This window comes from Ceratotherium simum, chromosome 2, assembly GCF_057802395.1.
Source record: "Ceratotherium simum simum isolate JZ-2026a chromosome 2, ASM5780239v1, whole genome shotgun sequence".
Classification (NCBI taxonomy): Eukaryota; Metazoa; Chordata; class Mammalia; order Perissodactyla; family Rhinocerotidae; genus Ceratotherium; species Ceratotherium simum.
The window spans coordinates 35,785,207-35,809,684 of NC_141901.1; the positions used below are offsets into that span (position 1 = coordinate 35,785,207).

A 24,478-nucleotide genomic window follows, 5' to 3' on the forward strand; every position below is an offset into this window, starting at 1 on the left:
CCCGCCTCTCTGTTCCCCCTATCAAGAGGCAGCCCGGCTCGGCCCCCAGCCTCCTCCTTCCTACCTCCTTCTTCCCTTACCAGGCCCCCTCCACTTGGCCCAGGATACAGCTCTGTTTGTCCGCCTCCTCCCTTTGGTGTTCCGGATGCCCAGCTAGGACAGGATGCCCTGCAAACATCTGGCACACAGGGTCACAGCCTTGCTCCCACATCACGAGCTCTCCTTGGGACTTCAGGGAGCGTGGCCTCCTCTGTGCCTCAGTTTCCCTGCAAGTCCAGGATCCTCTCACTCTTGTGCTCCTGTCTGGGTGTTCTCAGCACTGGCTCTTGGGGAATGTGAGTGCCTCCCTGGCTGACTCAGTCAATAGCACCTGCTCATTTTCAAGCCATTGCATCATTCAGACATGCTACCAGCACTTGTGGGCACTCACTGTGGGCTAGATTCTGTGCAGGGAACTGGAGACACTGTTACAACCAAGGCAAACAAGGTGCCCACCCTCATGGTCCTTTTGTCAGAATCTCATGCCATTTAGTCACCAAATCCCTTCCCATCCTTTGACCTCGTCTCCCCAAGGCCAGCTCCTAGCCCTCAAGGACTCCTCCTCATTTCCTCAAGCTCCCCCCACTTTACCTCCATTTCTGCAGAGTGAGATTGGATGGGCCTGGGCTCTGCCTCCCACCTGGGTGAGTCTCCTGCCCCGAAGATGCGGGGACAAAGGCTGGACCATGGAGGACTAGAATCCCCCTGGGCTGGGCTGGAGGGAGGGTAGAGGCTTACATGTAGGACTCACTCTACCCTGACTCACTGTGTGGACTTGAATAAGTCCTTTCCCTCTCATCAATAAAGTGATGGGGTAGACTGGTAGGGGTTCTCACCCCTCACTGTACATTAAAGTCCCATACTTGGGCCTTACCCCCAGGGATCATGTTTTAGTTTGTCTGTGGTGGGGCCCAGCCATCAGAATCTGTTAAAAGCTCCCAGATGAGTCAATGTGCAGGCAGCGTTCAGAATCATCAAGCCAGATTGTCCCTAAGATTTCTAGCTCGTCAGGGAGAACAGTTAATGAGGCACCATGACAAGCATTTTAGCACTGTCCATGTGTTACTTAATTCAGTCCTCATAACAAGTCTATTTCATAGATGGGGAAACTGAGACACAAAGATCCTGAGAAGCTTACCCAAGTAGGGGAGCTGGGATGCAAACCCAGGCAGTTTGGTTCCAGAACCTGCACAGGTAATTTCCATGCTGGAAGGGCACAGAGAAGGATCTGCTCTAGGTTCTTGTCTCCAGGAGCATAATGTGCAGAAACCCCCAGGCTGCAATGGTGAGAGTGAGGAGCACCCCAGAAGATAAAGGGAAGGAACAGTGTATCTCTGAGCATCTGTGTTGAGCCAGGCACAGCTGGCTGCTGGCTGTACACCACTGCATTTAGAGTAGCTGTGGGAGCTCAGAGAAGGGGGAGATGGTTGTCACCCAGAAGAATTAGGAGGCCTTCAGGGAGGAAGTGGCATTCTAGTTAGGCATTGACAAGTAGGTAGGATATAGCTCAGAGAGCCAAAGAGAGGACTTCCAGGCAGAGAGATCTATGTGGGCAGAGGCACAGAGGCCTGGAATGCCCAGTGCGCAAAGAAGAAACATGGGAGCCAATACTGGAAATGGGTGTAGAGCCACGTCATGGGAGGGCCTTGAACACCAGACTAACTGCCACTCTAAATACCAGTGTTTCCTAAAAGGCTCTGATGATAAGAACCACCTGGGGTACTTGTTAAACATACAGAAGAGCAGGCACATCTTTTAGAGATTCTGATACATGAGGGCAGGGGTGGGGAGTGGGAGTCTGTATTTTTACCACCAAGCAAGTTTGAGAAATATTGCTATAAGCCATATGGAGCCCTTTCAAATTTTTGAGCAGGAGAGCAATCTCATTAAAATTGTGCTCTAGGACAGCTCATTTGATTGCATAGTATGTGCATACATAGGCGGGGGTGTTGGACTGGAAGAGAGAGACAGGTAGGCGGTTGTGGCAATCATTTAGCCAAGAGGTCGTGAGGGTCTGGAGCAAGCTGGTGGCAATGACAATGACAAGAAAGGGACAGATATGAGAAAGATCTTTGGGAGGTAGGCTTTCAAGATCTGGCAACTGATTGTACGTCAGGGTGAGGGAGGAAGGAGTTGGAGATGGGGGGGTGGGTGTTGGTGCAAAGTTAAATAAAATAAGGGTATGGAAGAAAGGAGAGTGTTTGGAAGAGGAGTCACATGTTCACTCTGGGGCATGTTACGTTTGAGGTGCTGCTGACAGAGTTTCCAGGAGAGAGTGCTCGGTGGGTGATGGAAGTGCGGACTGGAGCTTGGAAGGGAGGACAGGCTGTGGATATCACCAGCACAGAGGTGACCACTGCACCAAGAGAGCAGAGGAGAGTGCAGGAGGCTTGGATAGAACTTGGGTAACACCCAGGGGAGAGATGGAGGACCTGGAAGACAGGATCAAGTAGACAAGCCAGAGAGAGGAGGGAAGTAGACCAAGGAAAGGGCCCTGGAAGCCAAGAGAGGAAGTTTCAAGGGGCAAGAAACTAACAGTTCCAAGGCTGCAGAGAGGCCACAGGGAAATGAAAGATAGTCACTTGTCAGCTCAGAGGTCACTGATGTGATCTTGGAGAAAACTATTTCCATAGAGGGTGGAGTTTGGAAATAACACTGTAAAGGGTTAAGGAGAGTGGGATGAGGAAGCTGAGGTGGGGGGAGGTTACCTTTTTCCAAGAGGATTGTAGGAAGTGGAAGGAGAAAGGAGAAGGAGGTGGGAACCGAGAGAGCAGACGGGTGGGAACGAGGGGACGGACAAGACCCGTTTAGCAGAACCTCCTGGTCTCTCCTTTGCCACAGGTCCTGCTCCACCAGGAGCCCTGGCTTCGATCACAGCGAGGCAGCGTGATATATACATTCTTATTTCATCTTCACAACCATCCTCAAACAACAATGAGGTCAATACTATAATAATTCTCATTTTACACACGATGAAGCCAGGGCTAGAGAAAGTCAGTAACGGGATGCAGGCTACACAGCCGGTAAACCCAGGTCCACTCAAACCTGCGCTGTCTGGTTCCGGAATCCCAGCCTCAGAGTTTTTGATCTAGTTGGGAGCACAAGAGCTTTATTTCATACACCCAAGCTCCTGGTTGGTAAGCTGCCCTATCCCCTAATGTTTAGGTTGTTCTGTCCAGTCCTCTTTCCCCAGGGACATCTAGTCCCGGAGTGGGCATTCTCAGCGCCAATGCTCAGTGCCCACCTGGAGCGCGCAGTCCTGCTCACCTGTATTCCCCGTCACCCTGTCCTGCCAGCTGTCTGGACTTGCACCCTCGTCATTCCCCCAGACACCAGCTCCTCCCGAGGATGATGGTTCGCCCTATACGGACGCAGCACGACAACACGGTCCTCTGCTGTGGAGTCACAACGCCTGGATAAGAAATCCTAGATCGACCACTCACTGGACACAGTTTTAGCTTCTCTGAGCTTCAGTTTCCTTAATAGATCTAACTCATAGGGTTGTTTTTAACCGATGCACGTTAGCTATAATTTTCTGTTCTTGCTTTTCAGCATCCTGGCCTGGGGACTGCAATTTCTTTTTTAGCCGAATCTGATCTCCAGCACTCTTCCCTCCCCAGAGCACAGAACTCGGCCCTTCCCAGGTTGTGCAGGAAGCCAGCCTAGGTTGTTTCCTGAGGGATGGACGGTTCATGCTCTGAAATAGGAGGAGAAACTTTCTGCCAGCTGTGGATGGAAGGGACCAGTATAAGACAAAATCCTGAGGGAGTAACAGTGCCCACCGTGGAGGCCAGCTGGCCACGAGAAAGAAAGGATCCAGCTTCCCTCTCTCTCATTCAGGAGCCTGCTCACTCGCTTGCTCAATTACTTGGCAAATGTCTATGGAGCTTCCACTCCTTGCCAGGCTCTGTGCTAGGCGTGGGGGCAGAGCCACAAAGGGCCAGCGGTGGCCTTGAGAAGCTCACAGCCAAGATGGAGAGGCAGAAAGATACAAGCAAGCCCTGGAGTGACAAAGCAGAGTGGGAAACGCCATCACAGGCGGAGGACAGGGTGCTGTGGGAGCAAGGGCAGGGTCATGTCAGCTCCAGGTCTCTGGGCCCTTTCTCCCACGGTGAGTGCTTTCTCCCCCACCGTCCCATCTGCTTCCTTGTTTGTGTAATCTTTATTTCTGGCTTTGTTTTCCCTTCACTTTCCCAACAGAGAGCTTTGGAAAAATTCCACCCTTGTTTCAGTTGGACTAGGGAAAAAGGGACTTGTCCAGAATAGTCAAGGGGTGCCGGGTTCCTGGAGAGCCCAGGTGTGGACAGTGGAGGAGGCAGGGCTGTGGGAGGAAGGCCTGGGAAGAACACGCAGCCCTGTGGATGGTGAAGGACAGGAGCTGAGCTTGGCTGAGATGGCTGAGTGGCCATGTGCCCCCACACCCTCTCCCCAAGCTCTCCTCTCATCCCCCCATCCTCTGTTCTGATCAAGGGGAGAGTGAAGACCCCCTTCCACTTCAGGAAACCCTGTGAACCCCAGTTCTATCCCTCTTTCCCCACCCAAGGCGCTTTGAAGGGTTGGGACCCCAGAGTTAGGAGTGAGCCTTCAAGATCATTCGCAGCTCTAGGGGACTCTGCGTGTGCAAGAAATCCCCCCATATCACCACACACACAACGCTCTCATTGATTCCTCCTTTCCTGGGCCTCCAGCACTGCATTCATTCATTCAACAAACATTTATTGAACACCCACTATGTGCTGGGAGCAGAAGATACATTAGTGGAAAAAGACGGTTATTTTAAAAGGTTGCATAGGCACCAGTTGTGTGTGTGTGTAGGGGGCGTATGTGCGTGCAGGTGTGATACGAATAAGTGTGTGCAGGTCAGGGAAGCAGGAGGAAGAATGTTAGGAGCGTAAGTCCGGGTGTCAGCTTGCCCTTGAATCTGGACGCTGCCATTCGGTAGCCAGGTGACCTTGGGTAAGTGATCTAAGCTCTCTGGGCCTCTGTCTCCCATCTGCAAACAGGTGCTCACCCTACGGGGTGTTGTGAGGAGTGAGCAAGTGCACAGAGTGCTGAGAACAGTCCAGCACAGAGCAGGAGCTCAGCAAGTATTAGCAATGATCAGTGCCTCCTCCTTACCTCACCCAGAGATGGGTGTGGACAAACTCATAAATGACCTGTTCTCCAAAACTGTCTCTTGCTCAACCTCAGTGACTCAGAGGCAGCCACCTGGCCATAACCACCTCCTGCCCCCCGAGGCTCATCTAAAACACACAGCCCACAAACCTCTGTCTAGCCAAACCACTGCTATATTCTGCCCTTGATCTATCCCCCTTCCCACACCCCAGGCTGCTCAGGTTGGGGAATAAGTGATATCACACAGTGGGGGTTGCCTCAGCCCCGTGCTACCCCCCAGACATATGTCTGCACCATCAGCTCCCTCTCAGTTGGCTGGGAACGGAGGAGAGGGATGGGGGAGCATCTGGGGTGGAGCCCAGGCACCCAGTCCTATGGGACTGAGGAACAAGGGACTTGCCAGGGGAGGGAGGATGAGGGGATTCCAGCTCAGAGGGATCCATCCACGGCATTCCGGAGTGGGCGGCAGCTGGCACTGATCCTGGGTATAGAAATGGCAGGGCCTCCACGGGAGTCAGGGCCAGGTCGTGCCAAGGCCAGCAGTGGCACTGTGGCTCTTCTATTCTTGAACAGCTGTGCCGCCCCCTTGGCATAGGGTTTGAGAACTTGGGCAGGAGTGCGGGCTCAGCCAGGCCAGAGGAAGGGTCAGGGAGTAGATATACACACACAGAGTCCACCATGAGGGTGTAGATGCCTGGCTAGGGGGGAAGGAGGGAGAGGGTCTGGCGTGAATGTGTGTGGGTGTGGGAGATGGCTTTGTGGTTCTGTGAGTGTGTTTGGGTGTGCATAATGTCTGTGGGTTTATCTTTGTGCGTGTCCAGGTCCCTGTGGGTGCATCTCTGTTTAAGTGCGTCTCTGTATGAGTTGGTTGTCAGGGTGAAGGTAGGTTTTTGCTCTACCTCTGTCTCTGTCTCTTTGCTTGAGCCTCTCAGCAAGTCAGCAGAGAGAATCTTCCCTTTTGTGAGGGTGGGAACACAGGGCCCATCAGGGCAGTATGGGTCAAGGCTTTATAGACATACACAAATCACAGGACATTCTTGTGTGTGATCCTTAGTTCCCCCAGGCTAGGATTCATACACATTGAGAAGAGAGCAAGCTGAGTACTACATGCGTTTTTCTAGCATTTCTGTATGTCTAGTGTCTGGTGGGGCCGTGTGCTTGTTTCTTTGATGTGTTTGTCACTCTGTCTCCAGGGCCTTGTCTGGGCCGATAGCTGAGTGTGTATTTGTGCATGCTGGGTCCATGTTTAACTTTGTCTCTGGTGATGTTCGCCTTTAAGAAGCCATGTAACAGGGGTTAGAAGCACATGCTCCTTCACACTCAGACAATCCTAGGTTCAAATCCGAGTTTGGACAGTAACTCATCTATTAACCTTGGACATGTTAACTTCTGTACGCCTCAGTTTCCTCACGGGGATAATAATGGTACTACCCTCACACGGGCTGGCGAGGATTAGCTGAGCTCGTTACACACCTGGCACAGGTCAGACTACGTTGACGGGCCCGTCTTTGCACCTCTCTGAGAACCATGTCTCCACTGATCGTGACTGTACTGTGTGACATCTCAGCCAGATTATAAACTGCTTTAGGGCAGAGCATGGGTCTTAATTATCTCTAATGATACTCAGGACACCTCAGCGCCATCTCGGTGCCTTGCACATATGTCATCTTGAGGGGAAACCAATTAAATAAGCATGTGAAACATAGGACTGGCGTCTGATGTATGCCCACACCTGGTGGTAACTGCAGGGTGAGTGGGAAACTGGTAACGGCAGAGAGACGACACAGCCCCCCGTGGTCACTACTGCAGCCCTCACCCAGTGTCTCTGCAACCCCAGGCTCCCTCCCTCTTGTCTCAGGCTGGCCTGAGACGCATTGAAAGGCTGCTCCTCCTTTCCCTGCACAACCCCCCCGCCTGCCACCCCGCACAGGCATCAGCTAAGGTGGGGGATAAGCCTGTGTAGTTTTTTTATGGGCCAGATGGGGGCGTACAGGAGTGCTCTCCAGTCTACGCCATATAACCCTCCTCTGCAGTGTGTGCATGTGTCGTGTGTATCTGTGTCTGTGCATCATCTGTGGGGGTGTGTGTGTGCCATCCTTCTGTATGAAGCTCCTCTGTGTTATTGTGGGTACATACGTCTGTCTGTCTGTGTGAAGCGCCTCCTGCCTGGGGCTTTGCTCTCCTCCCCCCAGTTTTCCCAGTTACATAAACATCTGCTGGGCAACTCAGGCCTGGGCTATGGGCTCCCCCTGCTGGTGGCCTTCGGAACTCTCAGTCTGGGGAGGAGCGTGTGGAAGAAGCTGTTCTCCCAGGGCCTCTTCCCCACTGGAGACACCAGCCCAGCCCTCAACACCTTCCTGCCCCCAGCTCCCTCCCAGCCCCAAGCCATAGGGTACTCTCAGCTCCCTTAAGTGTCCCCTCTCATAACACTCATACTGGCGGTTGGTTATTACTTGCTTATGGTATGTCTCCCAGGAATGACAGTATGTTCCCTGAAGGCAGGGGACCACATGGACCTTGTTTACCACGGCCTCTCCAGTGCCCAGCATGAGGCCTGGCCCAATCAGTATTTGTTGAATGAATGAGTTTCTAGCGGGGAGAGGCTTGGGAAGAGAGACAGTGGGGTGGGAAGATTTGGGGCAGAGCTCGTCATACCTTGGTGGCTTAAAAGCTGTATGGCCTTGGGCAAAATGCTTAACTTCTCTTGAACCTCAGGTTTCTCTGTTAGATGACACCATCTGGCAAAATATGCTGTAAAGACTAGAAATAATACCCCAAAGGGCCTTATTGTGTAGGTATCGCCAAAATGGCATCTAGGATGACGATGATCAGCAACATCTCTCAAGCACCAGGAAGGCATTAAGTGCACTCCACTCCCAAATAAAGGGAGAGTGGTTTTCCTCCAAAAGCTTCCCTATGTTCTTCAGTTTTCATAGCTCAATGTGCCCTGTGGATGGATTTAGGTGAAAGGGATCTGGAGAAATCAGGCTGTGGACATGTGAAAGTAGGAGGAAACAGGCACCTGCTGCTCTGTTCCTGGGCTAGTCCTGGAAGTACTGGGAGGGGAGGTACTGATTTCCCTTGGGGTCCCCAGCATTCTGCCTCAGTGTTTCTTTGGTCTCTCTCTGAATGTGGCTTCAACTGAGCACCTCCTCGGAGCCAGGCTCTGTGCCAGGCTCTGGGGACAGAGTCAAGAAAGGTCTGTTCTGGCCTGTGTCAATTCCCCTCTCAGGGCTTCAGTTTCCTCCTCCATAAAAGGCGGTGGGAGTGAGTGGGAGGGTGGGCGATGAACAGGGACAGGTAGGGGGTTGGACGGTGAAGGTGCTCTGGGGTCACTTCCCACTGAAAGCCTTAGCTTAGCAGACAGGGCTGTCCCTTCCCCGCACTCCGGCCACACACTTCCTGCTCCTCCCCACTCTCCACCTTCTCCATAGTTGAGGAAGAGACAGAGCACCTGGGAAAGATGCCTCTTCCGTTCTCCCACCTCCCGGCAGGCCCCAGCCACCTGTCCCAGTGCAGAGCGAGGCCCTTCTCTCCTCCCTGGAAACAGCTACACCTTCACCTAAACCCCAGGCTCACCCTCTCTTTAGGCCTAAAGGAAACCTCTTAGCATGCAGTTTAAATAAAAATTCAAAAACAAAGGAAAAAACACACACCCTATCTTCTATTTCGTGTTATCCTGTGCCCAACACCTTATGTACATTATCTCAATTAATCGTCACAAAAACCCTTTGGGGTGGATGTCACCCCACTTCAATTTGCCCACAAGAAAACTGAGGTTGAAAGAGGTTAAGCAACTTGACCAGGATCACCAATCAAGAAGTGACGGCGCCCAGACGGCCCACTCTCCTAACCCACTTCCTCTGGTTCTGCCCAGAGGGGGTGGCAAACCGGTCTCCCGTGACCTTGCGGAGCCCTGACACGCCTTTCAAGCCAGATCCTCCGCGCTCCGGAAGCCCTGGGTCCCGCCCATCGCCACTTCGGCGGAGTTTGCTGCGAGGCCTAGCGGCCCAGAGCAAATAACTGGATTCTAAGTGGGTGGCTTTAGTCACCTCACCGACCGCAGGGCCCCGGCACCCAATTCTCAGGGAAAGGCCGGCAGGTGCGAGGTGAGGGTGCACTCTGCGCAGGGCTGGGTGGAGATTTAGCAGGGCCCAGGAGCCTCCAGTTTGAGCTGGTCGGCGTCGGGGCGGAGCCGGGGCCGGGGTCGGGCGGGGCGGGGGCGGGGTCTGTAGGGGTGGAGCCAGGACCTAGGTGGGCGGGGCTTGGGCCGGGGTCAGGGCGGAGCCGGGAACAGGTGCGAGCGGAGCCCGGGCTGAGGTCCAGGACCTGGGTAGGGACGGAGCCGGGGACCAGGGCTGGGCCAGGGTCAGGACGGGTCAAGGCAGGGTTGGGGACCGGGGCAGGGTCGGGAGCCGGGGGCCAGGGCGGGGGCGGGGCCCGGGCAGGGCGGGGCGGGAATGGTCCTCGGAGTCGCCGAGGCGGGAGGGAAAGCGGGGGGAGGAGGAAGAAAGGAGGAGGGGAGGAAGGAGGGGACTTGGAAGCTCCCGCTCGGCTCAGCTCGGCTCTGCGCACCCACGCCTCACTGCACCGCTTCGTGCCCCCCACCTGGGCATGCGCCCCCCGAGTTCCCTGCCACCCAGAGCCCGCGCCATCCCCCGGAGCCTCCCCAGAGCGGGCCGCGCAGGATGGGCGCTCTCGGTCCTCCGCTGCTGCTGCTGCTAATGCTGGGTAAGCCCGGCCCCCGCCCTGGCCCTCAGCCCCGCCGGGCAGATATCTGGCACCTGGCTACCAGTCCGGCCGTCACCCCAGCATTTCGGAGCCCCTCGCACCCTCCTTCTCCATCAGGGGCGCCTCCAGCTTCCCTGGGCTCGACGCCCAGCTGCCTTTTTGTGGCCGTCCGCCGAGCCGGTCTTGGGGGGTGGTGAAGGCTCCCCAGCTCTAGGCCCCTGACTGGGGCACAGTGAGGACCCACTGAGGTGCCTCCCCCAGGGACGGCCAGGCCTCCGGGAGCCAGGCCCCACTTCTAGGCCGGCATACTCAGGTCTTGGGGTCACTGCGCCCAAATGCTGAGAATCATCTCTGCCTCAGTCAGCTTCAGGCCCAGCCTTGGGTGCCCGCCCTGCGTGGGCAGTGCCTGCCCGGCTTCATCATTGCCTGGGGTTGGCTGGAGGCCCAGGGGTCGGTTCTTACCCCCCCTTCATCATCTGAGTTTGGGGGCAGTTCCCTCTCTCACCCCCATCTCCACTCTGGGCAGGTCTCCCTTTGCCCCACTTTCCCTCTTCCAGATGGCACTTGGCTCTGTAGCCTCCCACTGGTTGTCACACCCCCCTAGTCCCAGCTTCCCTGCCTTAGGAGAAACCAGGCTCCGTGGAGACAGCTGCTGGGATCTCCAAGCACCCAGTGCCTGTCGTGGTGGGTGTTCACGGGGGGGTGTTCTGGGCCACCGCTACTGGATGCATGGGGGCAGTGACAGTGGAATTGGTTTTGGCCTGAACTGGAGGGTTCCCTGTAGAAGGCGGTCTGGGAAGGAGTATGGCACGAAGGCAGCGATACCTGTACAGATGTTCAGGAGACTGAGGCCCTTGAAACAAGAGTACAAGGGGGGGCTGGGGGTGGCCTCGTCGCCAGAATTCAGAGCTGCCGTAGTCAAGGTGCAGGCTGACGTAGCCCCAGCTACCTATTTCTGGACCAGAGCTCCACTGCAGCGCCAAGCAGAGTCTCCCCCTGCTGCATAGGTCTCTGGCCCCTGTGGGACTAGAATGAGTCCTCTCTGCGGGGACCTGGGAGGGAGGCAGGAGGGTGTACAGAGGAAGGAGCTGTGGGGCCTGGTTGCCTAGCGCTTGGCCTGTTTTCCCCAGTGGGCAGCGTGGAGCAGAGAGGAACCCAGGGGAGGTGGCGTAATGTGGTGCTCAGAGATGGAAGAGCCTGCCGGGATCTGAGCGCCCACTGCGTGCAGGCACTTAAACGTTCATTTCACAGATGAGGAAAATGAAGTAACTTGTCCCAGCGAACACGTCTCGTGATTGTTGGGGCTGGGATTTGAACCCAGATCCATCTGACTCCAAAGCAGGCCTCTTTGCTCTTTCACTTCCCTCTCTAACACCGAGGAGGGGACCTGGCTGGGGAGAGACAGTGGCCTGGCAGCTGGTTTCCTAAGATGGTGGGGTGACTTTCCCATGGGGATCTCCAAGCATCAGCAGTTGTGGAGCCAGGAAGCTGGGAGGGGTCCATCTGAGCAGAGTCTGCCTGGAGGCCAGGGAAGATGTCAGCTCAGCTGGCTCTGATTATGAAATGCCCTCAGGCAGGGTCCTCCTGAGTCACACACTCACTGTCAGAGTGGAAGCTCTTTGCTCTCCTCCATTGTGGAAACTGAGGCCTGGGAGGAAGGGCCAGGGCCAGGCCATATAGCTGGGGATGGGGATGGGGCTGGGGCTGGAACCCGACCTCCTGACTCCCAGCCTGTGCTCTGCTCTAACCAAGCAACCGCAAGTTCTCCTCGTGCCTTGGCCACAGGAAGCAGGGGCTAAGATTAGCCCAGCTCAGGAGGGAAAGTCAAGGGGAGCCCTTCTGGAGGAGCTGGAGGACTGAATTTGACCACAGACTTGGTGTTTTCCTCCAGCCCTTGCAGAAAGGCCCTGGGTATGTCCCTGGGGTGCCATTTTAGTTGGTGAGGTCAGTCCCCACAGGCCTGGCCTTGGAGTTCCCCATCTTTCTCCCTGGCTTTGTCCCTCTGCAGGGGCATCTGCAAGACATCCAAGGACAGTAGGATCTTGGCCAAGACATTATACTTCTCCTGCCTTACCTTGCTTATCTGTAAAATGGAGGCAGGGGGCTGACCCAGCCCTCCTTACAGTCCGGGGTTCTGTAGTCTTATCTAGCCGGGCTGTGGAAGGTTGGAGGGAGAGAAAGAAGAAGCTGAGCCCTCCAAGGCTGCCAGGAGTATCTGCTGGAGCAGGCTGGGGTCTGGGGGTGGGGACAGGGTGAAGAAGAGAGTTTTGGCCTGAGGACAGAAAGATGGGATGGGGCAGCTGGGGTCAGTGTCTCCCTACAGAAAGGGAACCATATGTAAAAGATGCACGCCATATGCAAATAAAGGCTTTTGTTAGGGAGTTGAGGGGGCATAGTGCATCAGCTGGGCCAGCCAGGAAGATGGCAGGCATTGGCGGGGAGGGGATCTTCTGCCCCCGGGGGCCAGGGCAGAGACGGGTTCTTGCCCCATAAGCCTCAGCTGTCTCCGCAGCCCTGTGGGGTGGGAGAAGCAGTGAGCTCATGGCACAGCTGGAGGGGGGAGGGCATTGTATGGTGAGAACTGACTGGGTCTGTGCCCTGTCCTGCTTGGGCCACTGGCTCCATTGTCTGGAGTCCCCTGGCTCAGGTGACACAACTGAGCCAACCAGCCCTTCTGAGCAAGATTTTGACAGCTCCCCTCCAACCAAGGAGGGGGATATGTGGTCTCTGAATCCCTTAGCTAGAAGGATCCACTGACCAGGCCCCGAGCAGGGGACCGCAGACAGGAGTGGAGAGGTGGGGGGAGGCAATCAAGGAATGGTTAAATCAGGAAGCAGATGTAGGTACTCCTTTCTGGCCTGGCAGAAATGGGATGTTTCTGGGTTTGGAGGCAAACCTGGCTCTATACCACCTTCTTGAGAGCCAGGTGTCTTACTACCCAGCATGCTTTCCGTGTTTCCCCGGGTTTCCTTTCCTTTCACGAGCAAGGGTCAACAATGGTGCTGGTAGTGGGGGGATGCAGTGGGGACGCGGGCCTCCCCAATTTCTCCTGTCCTTCCCTACAGGAGTCGGGTGCTGTGCCCGGGAGGTGCTGGTCCCCGAGGGGCCCCTTTACCGCGTGGCTGGCACAGCCATCTCCATCTCCTGCAATGTTAGTGGCTACGAGGGCCCTGCCCAGCAGGACTTCGAGTGGTTCCTGTACAGGCCCGAGGCCCCAGAGGCTGCACTGGGCATTGTCAGTACCAGGGACACCGGGTTCTCCTATGCCGTCTTCGGGCCCCGCGTGGCGGCTGGTGAGGTGCAGGTGCAGCGTCTGCAGGGTGATGCCGTGCTGCTCAAGATTGCTCGCCTGCAGGCCCAGGACGCTGGCATTTACGAGTGCTACACACCCTCCACTGATGCCCGCTACCTAGGCAGCTACAGCAGCAAGGTGGAACTGAGAGGTACTGGGCCACACCCACCCGAGAGGCAAAAGTCAGGGCCAGGGGGGGCCTATCTAACCACTCTCAGGTTTTTCAACTGAGGAACCTGAGGCCCAAAGAGGTTAAGTGACTTGCACAGAGTCACCCAGCAAGTTAGCGGCTGGGCTGGACTCTAACCCAGATCTCTTCATTCCAGTCCACTGCTCTGCTTATTCTGTTGAGCCACCTCCTGGGAGAGAGGGAAGGGCCCTTAAGCTGTCCAGTCCCCTCTCCATGCCCCAAGAGGGTGGGGGAGTCTGAGAGGGTGAAAGACTCCATTCCTGGAGATTCCAGGATCCAGATCTGGGGGAGGTGGGGGAGAAAGTAGAGGTAGGGTGGGAGGAGTGAGACCATGTGACATTCTTGCTCTCTTAAGTTTCTTTGTCTTCTGAGAAGGAAGACAGAGCCACTTTTCTGAGTATTTCAAACGGGGCTCAGTCCCAAACATAAGGGTGAGTAGGCGATGGGCTGGTTCTGTGAAATTCAACAAGTATTTATTGAGCGCCTGCTGTGTGCCCAGCACTGTTCTTGGCACCACTGGGTTACAGAAGAAATAATTTAACATGAAGTCTTTGCCCTCTAGGAGCTCACAGTCTATTCAGGGAAACAGGTTGTATGTAGGAAACAGTAATACGGGCTGCCAGTCCCCAGCCCTCCCTTGCTCCCGCTCTTCTCTCCAGTTCTTCCAGATGTGCTGCAGGTGTCTGCCTACCCCCCAGGCCCCCGAGGCCGCCAGGCCCCAACTTCACCCCCTCGCCTGACAGTGCACGAGGGGCAGGAGCTGGCACTGGGCTGCCTGGCGCGGACAAGCACGCAGAAGCACACACACCTAGCGGTGTCCTTTGGGCGAGCTGTGCCCGAGGCGCCAGTGGGGCGAGCGACTCTGCAGGAGGTGGTGGGACTCCGGCCCGACATGGCTGTGGAGGCTGGAGCACCCTATGCAGAGCGGCTGGCTGCAGGGGAGCTGCGGCTGGGCAAGGAGGGGACCGAGCGGTACCGCATGGTGGTTGGGGGTGCCCAGGCAGACGACGCAGGCACCTACCACTGCACTGCCGCCGAGTGGATTCAGGATCCTGATGGCAGCTGGGCCCAGATCGCAGAGAAGAGGGCTGTCCTGGCCCACGTGGACGTGCAGACACTGTGTGAGTGCCCTGCACCCCTGGGTGGGAGCTGGGAGTCATGCTATCTCAGTGGGCACCAGGGGCACTAGATGGTCATCGTCTGATTCCAGGGAGCCCACCTTCACCAGAGTGAGCAATCCCGTTAGCATCGCTTCCCTCTCTCTCCATGACGGGTTTTCTCTGCTCAGAGGCTGGTTGTGGAGGTAGCAGGGCCACGGTTGAGGAGTGAGAGTCCGGCCCCTGGGTGGGGGAGCTGGTCATACCCTGTGAGGCGCAGGTGGGTGGCCCTGAAGTGCTGCTGTCAAAGAAGGAACTATAGTTGGGGAATCAGGTGCTCTGTACCCCCTCCTGCCTCCATGACACCCCTTTCCCCCTCCTGTGTTTCAGCCAGCCAGCTGGCAGTGGCCGTCGGGCCTGGTGAACGTCGGATTGGCCCAGGGGAACCCTTGGAACTGCTGTGCAATGTGTCAGGAGCACTGCCCCCACCAGGCCGTCACGCTGCGTACTCCGTGGGCTGGGAGATGGCACCTGCAGGGGCACCTGGGCCTGGCCGCCTGGTTGCCCAGCTGGACACAGAGGGTGTGGGCAGCCTGGGCCCTGGCTATGAAGGCCGGCACATTGCCATGGAGAAGGTGGCTTCCAGAACCTACCGGCTAAGGCTGGAGGCTGCCAGGCCTGGTGATGCAGGCACCTATCGCTGCCTTGCCAAGGCCTATGTCCGAGGGTCTGGGGCCCGGCTTCGTGAGGCAGCCAGTGCCCGCTCCCGGCCCCTCCCCGTGCACGTGCGGGAGGAAGGTGAGAGGGGGCGGGTTGGGTGCTTGACAGGGTTCAGGGCTTGTAGAACCCTTTTCCTGCTGTTTCTATGCTCTCTCCCTCTCCCTCAGCTGCCTCTAGCTCTCGGTCTCACCCTCCTCTTCTTCTAAGATTGTGGGAACACCTTGAGTTTCCTGGGGTGTTGCTTGGACAGTGGTCCTAACCCCACGTCCCCTGACCCTTCTCCCTCTGACCCCATGTCCTTTGTTCTGCAGGTGTGGTGCTGGAGGCTGTGGCATGGCTAGCAGGAGGCACAGTGTACCGTGGGGAGACTGCCTCCCTGCTCTGCAACATCTCTGTGCGGGGTGGTCCCCCGGGGCTGCGGCTGGCTGCCAGCTGGTGGGTGGAGCGACTAGAGGACGGGGAGCTGAGCTCTGCCCCTGCCCAGCTGGTGGGTGGCATGGGCCAGGATGGTGTGGCAGAGCTGGGGGTCCGGCCCGGAGGAGGCCCTGTCAGCGTGGAGCTGGTGGGACCTCGAAGCCATCGGCTGAGACTACATGGCTTGGGGCCGGAGGACGAAGGCGTGTACCACTGTGCCCCCAGCGCCTGGGTACAGCATGCTGACTACAGCTGGTACCAGGCGGGCAGTGCCCGCTCGGGGCCTGTCACGGTCTACCCCTACATGCACGGTAAGAGACTCCCTGCCCTCCCCCTCCTCACTCACCGCCTTCCTCCAGCTCCATGCTCTTGTGCCTCCCTTTCCATCTGACCCTCTGCTACTATCCCCTTTCTCTTCTGCACCACTTCACACGAAGGGCCTTGGGAATCCAGCTTTCAGCCCTTCAGTGCCCATCTGCCCCAGTGTCCTTGGTGGTGGAGGCTGACTTGAGTGCGGACAGGGCAGGGAGTGGACAGGGGAGGGCTGTCTATGAATGGGGGAGGAGGTGGGTGCAGACAACTCGATAGGGAAGGTGCTGGGACACAAGTGGGACAGTGGCTGGAGGGCAGTGGCACCCAGGCTGAACACAGCCCTCCTCTCACCCAGCCCTGGACACCCTGCTCGTGCCCCTGCTGGTGGGTGCAGGGGTTGCCCTAGTCACCGGCGCCATCGTCCTCGGCACCATCACCTGCTGCTTCATGAAGAGGCTGCGAAAACGGTGATCCTTGGCTCCCCAGGTGAGGGAGAAGACCCCCCACCTTGTCTTCACCAGCCCTGAGATGAGCTGTTCCCCCCGGCCCCACCTGGAGGAAGAACAGCCAGCTCTCAGTTCTGCAGGACTGTTGACGGGGTGAGGGCCAGGAGGGAGTCCCACTCAGGGTTCTCTCTCCAGTTCTTGCAGGTATTGACCGTCTTCCAGCCCAGCTCCAAGCCTGCTCTGGTTGCCTGGATACCCTCTCCCTCTGTCTGCCCTTCTTTTAATTTATTTGACCTACCCCTACCCAGAGTGGGGGACATGGCCCCCATACCCCACTCCTTCCTTCCCTAACCCCTCCCTCTGGCCTTCTGTTCTTGATCTCATACCCAGCCCACAGGGAGGCCATTCCCTGACCTAGAATTAGTTTTTCTAAAATGTGAATAAACTTGTTTTATAAAATCCAGGGCTGGCTGTGTCTTCCCTGCCATGAGGCTGTAAAAGGCTGGATATGTGGCAGGGAGGTTGTTGGGGGGTTGACAACCTATTCTGGATGACCTGGGCCTCCCTTCCCACCATAAACACCATCTGGCCTCCGTGGGCCATGCCACCCACCCAAGGAGAGGACACCTGGGTCCCATCTGCTGCCTGAGCTGCCAGTGCCAAGCCACTCGCTGTTGGGACTCCTACTCGTGGAGGGGAGCACAGAAACGGGGGTCGAGTTCCAGCTTAGCCTGGTCCCCTCTCCCAGCCTTCTCTCACATCACAGGGCTGGGGCTGCCAGGGCCAGTGCCCTTTTCTGAGTGCCCCGCACCCCTCTGCCCACCTCATTCTCCTGGTCTGGCTGGTCTTGGGCCTGACTCCTCCCACCAGGCCCTGGGGCCTCTGCCTTTTTCCTCCTGATCCTCATTCTTCTGTCTGACAGCAGCAGAATAGAAGCCCCAGAGCATAGCCCCTGTGTGGCACAGCAGTCAGGGGAAAGCCTGTGTGTCCACAGAGCCCCTGCACACACCTGCCCCCATGGCCTGCATGCACCCCCAAGCCTTGCCTCACCCTTCTCCAGTGCCCCAGCGTCTCCCCGAATTTGTCTCTGCCTAAGGATTCTCTGATCCTCAAAGTCTTAGCTGCGTTGCACCTTAAGAGGCACCCAGTCTACCTCTGTCAATTCAGTTATTTAAACATTTATTGAGCATCACTAGTTTGCTAAGTGTTATTTTTACAAAAGGGGAAACTGAGGCCCAGAGAAGCGATGTGACTTGCCCAAGGTCACAGAGCTAATTAGTGACAGTGTCAAGACTGGAACCCAGGGCTCCTGACTCCTTGCACTGTACACAGTGGTGCCCTGAGCGGTGACTGAGTGGTGAGGAGAGGTGTGGTGGGGTCTCAGTGACTTCCATCCAGCCTTAGTTTCTCTGCCCGTGCAGTTACAATGGGTTAACTACTAGGTGAGTGTGTGTGACAGGAGGCCCACTCCCTCCTGTCCAGATTCTACCTTTTTCATTGAATTAAACCAAAATGACTCCCCATCCCACACTTCAGCATTTGTTCTTGGGGGAACAGCCGACACCAGGGTGCAGAGACCTCATCTTTGACTGATAGTGACCCAGTTAGCCCTGTGGCCTAAGGCAAAGAGATCCTCTCTGAGTGGGCCCAAGCTGGCATAGGCTCCCTCCGTGACCCCTTTCCTGCTTCCAGGAGGCACAGTGTCCCACAGGACCCCAGCTTCCCAGCCTGGAATGGAGCAGACTGAGGTGCTTTCCCCCAAGGGGCTCAGACTTTTATTAAAGGACAGGGGCGGGGTGTAGCCAGGGCCAAGGCATGGAGGTCACTGCTGGGCCAGTGCTGTCAGAGGGTGTGCCTGCCTGGACATAACACTTCTCCCAGGAGGCCAGCCTCAGGTCCCCTCTGCCTCTGCCCCCTCTCAACTTGCCACTGCTGTCCCCTCACCATCCGGGGGCTGCCCCGTGACTGGGATGACACCAGGAAGGGGGTGGACGTGGGATGGGGATATGTGTCTCCAGGGGCTCCTGTCCCAGCTAGGCGGACAGCAGGCCACAGGCACATCCAGATGTCTGGACTCCTCGCTTCTCTCTCACATTGTCTCCCACTTTGAATCCTGCCTCTTAAGCCCTACAAGCGATTTGATCCCTTGCCACTGATGCCTTTCCTGTTCCAGCTCCCCACCAACTCCCTAGGAATCCCCTCAAGGCCTCCAGACTGCTTCATCCTATCTGTCTTGCCTACTCATCTTCCTGAAACACTATCGCCAGTTTGTCACTGCCTTATTTCCACTGATGGGTGAGTCCCTGGGCCCAGAGTTAGACCCTTTAGCCCGGGTTTCAGGGTCCCTCCTCCTCACCCAATACTCCACGCTTTATATTTCAGTCTCCTCCCCCAAGGACCCTAGCTTCTGCTCAGCTTGTATGCCCCACCTCCTGAGATGACCTCCATGTCTTTGCTCAGAGCAGTGGTTCCAAAGTGTGGTCCCCATTCCAGCAGCATCAGCAGGACCTGGGAACTTGTCTGAAATGCAAAGTTTTGGTCTCCGCCCCAGACGTACTGAGTCAGAAGCTCTGGGAGTGGGGCCCAGCAATCTGTGTTTTCACAAGTCTTCTAGGTGACTCTGATGCCCACTCAAGTTTTATTACTGCTGGCTCAGATCATTCCCTATGCTTACTCAATCCCTAGCTTTCTGATTACCAAACCCTCCCACCCCCTGCTTCGAGAGATTGCTCAGGTTCTCAGTTTCAACCATACCTTGTTCAGTTGCCACGGGCATATTTCTCTGTTTCATCCATGCACACTGTATTCTGAGGAAAGGAATCAAGTCTCTGACTGTCCACCCCACACGTGCCTGGGTCAGTGCTCTGTACTCACTGGGCACCCAAGGAACGATTTGAATGACTCCCTCTCATGGTGCCCCAAGACTAGTTCTGCTTTCCCAAGGGCCCCTGTGTCCCACCTCTAGTGAACTCATTTTCTCCATCTCTCCCTGGCTCTTCCTCCTCAAAACCTCCCTCTCACCTCCTGCCTCTGCAGTGATACTTATGAGATCTCACTCCACTGTCAGAAAATAGCCATCTCTTGTTCTCCTTTCCCAGGTCCTGCTCCAGGGCCCCAGCTCGGGCATCTCCCCCACTGCCTGTTTCCCTGCTCTTGTGGACAAGGTCATTCACACCCCGCTGAACCACCCCCGCAGCCTTTCATCCTCTGCTCAGTGTGTCACAGTGGTGGGGGTGGAGCTGGGAGGGCGTCCTCCTCATCTCTGCCCACCTCTGTCCACCTTCCTCTCCTCTGGGCTGCTCGGGCTACTGTGTCCAGTGAGACAGGTGTGCCAGACACAGGGAGGATGGCTGAGGAGGTGAGTGGGGACTAAACTCCAGCCCACACTCTGCTCCCCAAGCCATGCACCCTGGTTTGGGGCGGCGTCGGTCTGGAGGAAAAGGGTGACTTTTTAGAATTTGCACAAAGATGCTCTGTGGGTTAGCAGCAGCCCTGAGTGTACACCTGTCTGTTGGTCCATTACCTATCCATCAGCTGTCTATTTGCTTCCACCTTCCCATCCCATCCACATACGTCCATCCTTCTGTCTATCCATCCACCCATGAACAGATGTGAAGTCAAACACAGACAGGCTGGTAAGTTCACTCATCCTCACCCTCCATTCTCCTGAAATCAGGAGCCATCCTTTCTGTATTGGATCAGAGACTCGAGATTCTGAGGGGGCCTCTCCAGCTTCAGTGCATTCCCAGGGGCCTTGCCTCCTTCTCCACCTCCAATATTCAGCTCCCCAGGTGCCTGTGTCTGGCCCTGCCACAGGGGTCTGGAGGAAACTGGTCACACCTTGGACTCACTCTCTGGGGGTGGCAGGCAGCCATTCTGCTCTTTGTCAGCCCCAGCCCCTCCCCCTGCCCCCTCCCCGGCCCCCTCCTCCTCCACCTTCTCATCCAGCCGGCTGGGGATGGACCAGTAGAGATGGGCGTCAAGGCGGGCCGCGGCCTCAGCCAGCTCCCGGGCACTGCAGGAGGGTGTGGGCACCTCGAAGGTCTCGTGGAAGCTGGCATAGTCCACCTCGTAGAAGCCATCCTCCAGGGTCAGCACTGATGTGAAGCGGTGGCCCCACAGCACCTCATCCACCAGGTAGGAGCTCCGAGCTTGGCATGTCATTCCTGGGGGGAGGGGCATGGGTCAGGGGCTTCCTTCTCCCGCCTCTCATTCCATATCCCTCTTCCCAGCACCCTGCCCTATATTTCTCCCCAAAGGCCTCCACCCCACTTTGGTCCAGCCCAGTTTCTCCTTCTTTCCAACTCCTGTACTTGCCCAGCTCCCTCGTTCTCTTCTCCATTTGTCCCAACTCCTCTTAATCTCCAGCCCATGCTCTCCCCTCCTCTCCACTGGAGATGCCAATCAGAGAAGCTTAACCTTGAAACTGACTTTGGGGACGATCTAGTTCAACTTCTCTCTCCATACAGGGCTCCTCACTGGAGCATTCCCAATAATGGGCAACTAGCTTGTACTTGATTACCTCCCAGAATTGAGAACTCACTACCTCACAAGGAGCCCACTTCTTTGTGGGATAGCTCTAATGGTTGGGTTGTTCTTTTTTATAAAGAGCTAAAATCTGCCTTCTGGGATTTCCACCCCTTGGTTTCATTCCCCTGCCATATGACACCCCTTCGAGTATCTGAATACAGGAGTCTCAGGTTCTCTCATGTCTTCTCTTCTTCAGGCTGAACATCCCTGTCTCCCTCCACCATTCCTCATGTGACCTGCCTTCCAAAAATTTTACTTTCTTGACTGCAAACCAGAATGGTGACGGAGGATCCTTTACACATTTTGAGTGTGATAAATACTCCAATTGTGGCCTGATCCATGCATAAGAGAGGGCTTACCACCTCTCTTTTCTGGCCATGATGCTTTAGCTAATAGGGCCCAAGATTACATTACATAAACATTTTTGGAAGCTGCATCACATTGCTACAACATTAAGCCTGTGGCCAACTAAAACCCCTAGTTCTCTTTTCACCAGAGCTCTTCCATGCTGTGCTTACATAAGTGATTTTTTAAAAGCCTAAATGTAGAATTTTATATTTATTCCTTTTAAATGTCATCTTGAAGGGTTTTGGCTCATTATACTTGCTTTTCAAAAGCATTTTGGATCCTGACTCTCTCACCCAAAATATTACCATCCTTTCCAGCTTTGTCTCTCTAGAAAAATCAGACACACTCCCATCCCTGTCTCCTCCACCCCCACCCCCAGTCCTCCTTCCCTGGGCCTGTGTCTTGTCTTCCCTGTTGGGTTGGCTCACCCACCAAAGCAAGCGATTCTCCTCCTACCCTAGGATCTCCCTCCAGCCCCTGGTGACCTCAGAAAAGGGAGGAACGGAAGAGTGAACATGAGCTAACGAGAGACTGGCTCTCAATACTGAAAGCCCCGTCCCGAGACATCTTGGGGACATTGGTATTCTTGGTTCCTTTGGTGAAGGCTGGAATAGGAAGGATCCAGTGGAGGAGGGGAAGAAGAGGCAAAAGGGACACTGGGGAGAGAGGGGCTGTGAGGTGGAGAGGGAGGGGTTGGGGGTACAAAGGGAAAGGCAGGTGGGCAAGGGCTTCCCTGTAAGGAGAGGGGCTGCCTCAGGTGATGGCAAGGGAGTGACAACTGGAGAGAGAGAGAGGAAAGGGAATGGGTGAGTGGGGGAAGGGGAAGGAGCTGACGGGGCATGGGGGAGTGAAGAAGGAATGGGGCTCACTGGGGCATAGGGTGGTGAAGTAGAGGCTCAGCGTGAAGAGCCAGGGAAGGGGTTGGAAAGTATAGCCTGTGGGAGAAGCCAGCAGAGGGCAACAGCTCTGGCAACAGTGGCAGGAACTGCAGGGCCCCCTCGTGGGCCTTTGGTTATCCACTTGTGGTTTGCTTATCCTCCTCCCACTTCTAGATTCAAGTCTCAAAGGACCACATTTGCTGCCACTGGCAGCAAATGGCCTGGCCTTTTCCTACCTGCTCCCAAACCCTTCACTGTGCAAGCCTGAGCTGGAGGTACTGACATGACAGGTGCGTGGCCAGTTCCTTGGGGGAAGGGGCTAGAAATGCTAAGATCATCTATTTCCTTTGTCAGTGGAAGTTGAGAATCTTTTCATGGATGGGGAAACCGAGGCAGAAGTGAGACCTCTCCCTAAGTTCCAGCCTAGGAATAACTCAGGTCATGGAAAACCCTCACCACCAAATTCCAGGGCCCTAGACCTCTCAGCAATGAGAAAACCACCGAACCTAACTCCTCCTTCCAATGCTGGACCACTGAACACCGAAGCCAGACTGCCTATGTCCTATCCATGCCTACAAGGGGTGTGGCCACTTATTTAGCTTATGACTGTGGCAACTTATTTAACCTATCATTGGGGCAATCTCCTTTCTGAAAAATGAGCACAATAACAAGAAGTTCCCTTCATCAGGTTCTTGTTAAGATCAGATGAACTCAGGGGTGTAAAGTCCTTTGGAGCTGTGAACAGCTCAGAGTAAGCACTGGGTGAGTGTCAGCTGTTATTAGTACTCTCCCCTAGTCCCAGTGACACAGACCTCTCAGCCCAGGGCCCCAGGCTGAGGACACTTCAGAGAATTCCTCCAAGCGTTCTCTTGGCTCTCTGCGGGGTCACTCGGTTCACACACCCCTCCCAACCCAGGTTCCCCATCTCACCTCAATCTCTCATCCTCCACCAGCCTCTCCATCAGTCCTCGCCACCTCCCTGGTCCCTCTTCTTGTCCGACTTTCTCGACCCTGCCCTCCCGCGACCCTGGACCCTCTAAAGCCACTTCCCTGCCCACCCCGCTCCCCTCCTGGGCCTGCCCTCACCCGTAGCTTCCACCATGCCCTCAAGGATGACGACGATCTCGAAGTCATCCCTCTCGAGGGCGCGGCGTGACGCCTCCCAGAAGGGACTGGCGGCGTCGATCTCGTGGCTGATGACAAGCGGAGAGACGAGGAAGAGACGGTCGTCGCCGGTGTCGAAGCCCACGCTGAGGTCGGTTTGGTGCAGCGGGATGAACTCGCCCTCCAGCGTCTGGCGCGAGCGGATGAGCTTGGCGCGGATGGAGGCCTCGACGATGTGCGAGGAGCGCAGGTCACCCACGCGGAACATGAGGCAGAGGCGCCCGTCGCGCAGCGACACCACGGCGTGCGAGGAGAAGACGAGCGTGGCGGCGCGCTTGTTGGGCTGCGAGATCTTGACGAACATGCAGCCCACCATGAAGGCGTTCACCATGGAGCCCAGGATGGCCTGCAGCAGCAGCAGCACGATGCCCTCGGGGCACTGGTCGGTGATGACGCGGTGCCCGTAGCCGATGGTGGTCTCCGTCTCGATGGAGAAGAGGAAGGCGGCCACGAAGCCGTTGAGGTTGTTGACGCACGGCGTCCACGCCGTGTCCTCCAGGTGCTCCAGGTCGCCGCGGCCGTAGGCGATCAGCCACCAGATGGCGCCGAAGAAGAGCCAGGTGAGCGCGTAGGCGAGCACGAAGAAGAGCAGGCTGAGGCGCCACTGCAGGTCCACGAGCGTGGTGAAGAGGTCGGTCAGGTAGCGGTACGTCTCGCGCACGTTGCCCTGCTGCACGTTGCACCGGCCGTCCTTCTCCACGTAGCGCTGGCGGCCGCGGCGCCGCGGCGGCTCCTCCGGCCCCGGCGAGAAGGCGGCGTTCTCCTGCGCCATGGCGGCGGCGGCGGCTCAGGGCGAGCGCGGCGGGCGCCTGCAGACGCGCGGGGGCCCGGGCTCACCGCCTCTCGCTGGGCGCCTCGGCGGCGTCGGGGATCCTGGAGGGACTTAAAGATTGGTCGGGTTACCCGACCCGCGGGAGAAGCGGAGACCTCCGGGCCAGCTCCGAGTGGCTAGGTGGCCCTGAGCGAGTCCCTTCGTGTGTCTCAGCCTCATTTTCCGCATCAGTAGAAAGGGAATAATACGCACAACCCCAGTTGCCCCCAGCTCACAAGATCGTGAGGATCAATACGATAATGTATACGAACTGGATAGCACTATGGAAGTTGGATGATTATTTCCAGGGGAAGGAAGTACCACGGATCTTTGTCCTACCACCGCTGAGGCGTGCAGTCCCTCACTAGCATCCCCCGGGAAAAGGCCCAGG

General features: G+C 56.5%; 2 protein-coding genes across 6 annotated transcripts; one reads left to right on the forward strand and one right to left on the reverse strand.

Moving 5' to 3' along the window:
* Window positions 1-9,666: 9,666 nt before the first annotated feature.
* IGSF8 (immunoglobulin superfamily member 8) lies at window positions 9,667-16,802 on the forward strand. 2 transcript variants are annotated; one of them, XM_004442775.3, is made up of 7 exons: window positions 9,667-9,885; window positions 12,951-13,328; window positions 14,027-14,488; window positions 14,855-15,262; window positions 15,496-15,909; window positions 16,266-16,396; window positions 16,552-16,799. In XM_004442775.3, the coding sequence occupies exons 1-6, from the start codon at window positions 9,843-9,845 to the stop codon at window positions 16,379-16,381; spliced, it is 1,821 nt and encodes a 606-aa protein (XP_004442832.2). In that variant the 5' UTR covers window positions 9,667-9,842; the 3' UTR covers window positions 16,382-16,396; window positions 16,552-16,799. The 2 variants fall into 2 exon arrangements, with proteins under 2 accessions (XP_004442832.2, XP_014652542.2); XM_014797056.2 differs by lacking the exon at window positions 9,667-9,885 and adding an exon at window positions 9,924-10,569 and having other exon boundaries at window positions 16,552-16,802.
* KCNJ9 (potassium inwardly rectifying channel subfamily J member 9) lies at window positions 14,482-24,478 on the reverse strand. 4 transcript variants are annotated; one of them, XM_087440987.1, is made up of 3 exons: window positions 23,199-24,478; window positions 20,293-20,522; window positions 14,482-14,731 (listed from the first exon to the last, which is right to left on the reverse strand). In XM_087440987.1, the coding sequence occupies exons 1-3, from the start codon at window positions 24,046-24,048 to the stop codon at window positions 14,561-14,563; spliced, it is 1,251 nt and encodes a 416-aa protein (XP_087297113.1). In that variant the 5' UTR covers window positions 24,049-24,478; the 3' UTR covers window positions 14,482-14,560. The 4 variants fall into 4 exon arrangements, with proteins under 4 accessions (XP_087297113.1, XP_087297104.1, XP_087297101.1 ...); XM_087440978.1 differs by having other exon boundaries at window positions 14,566-14,762; XM_087440975.1 differs by having other exon boundaries at window positions 14,566-14,765.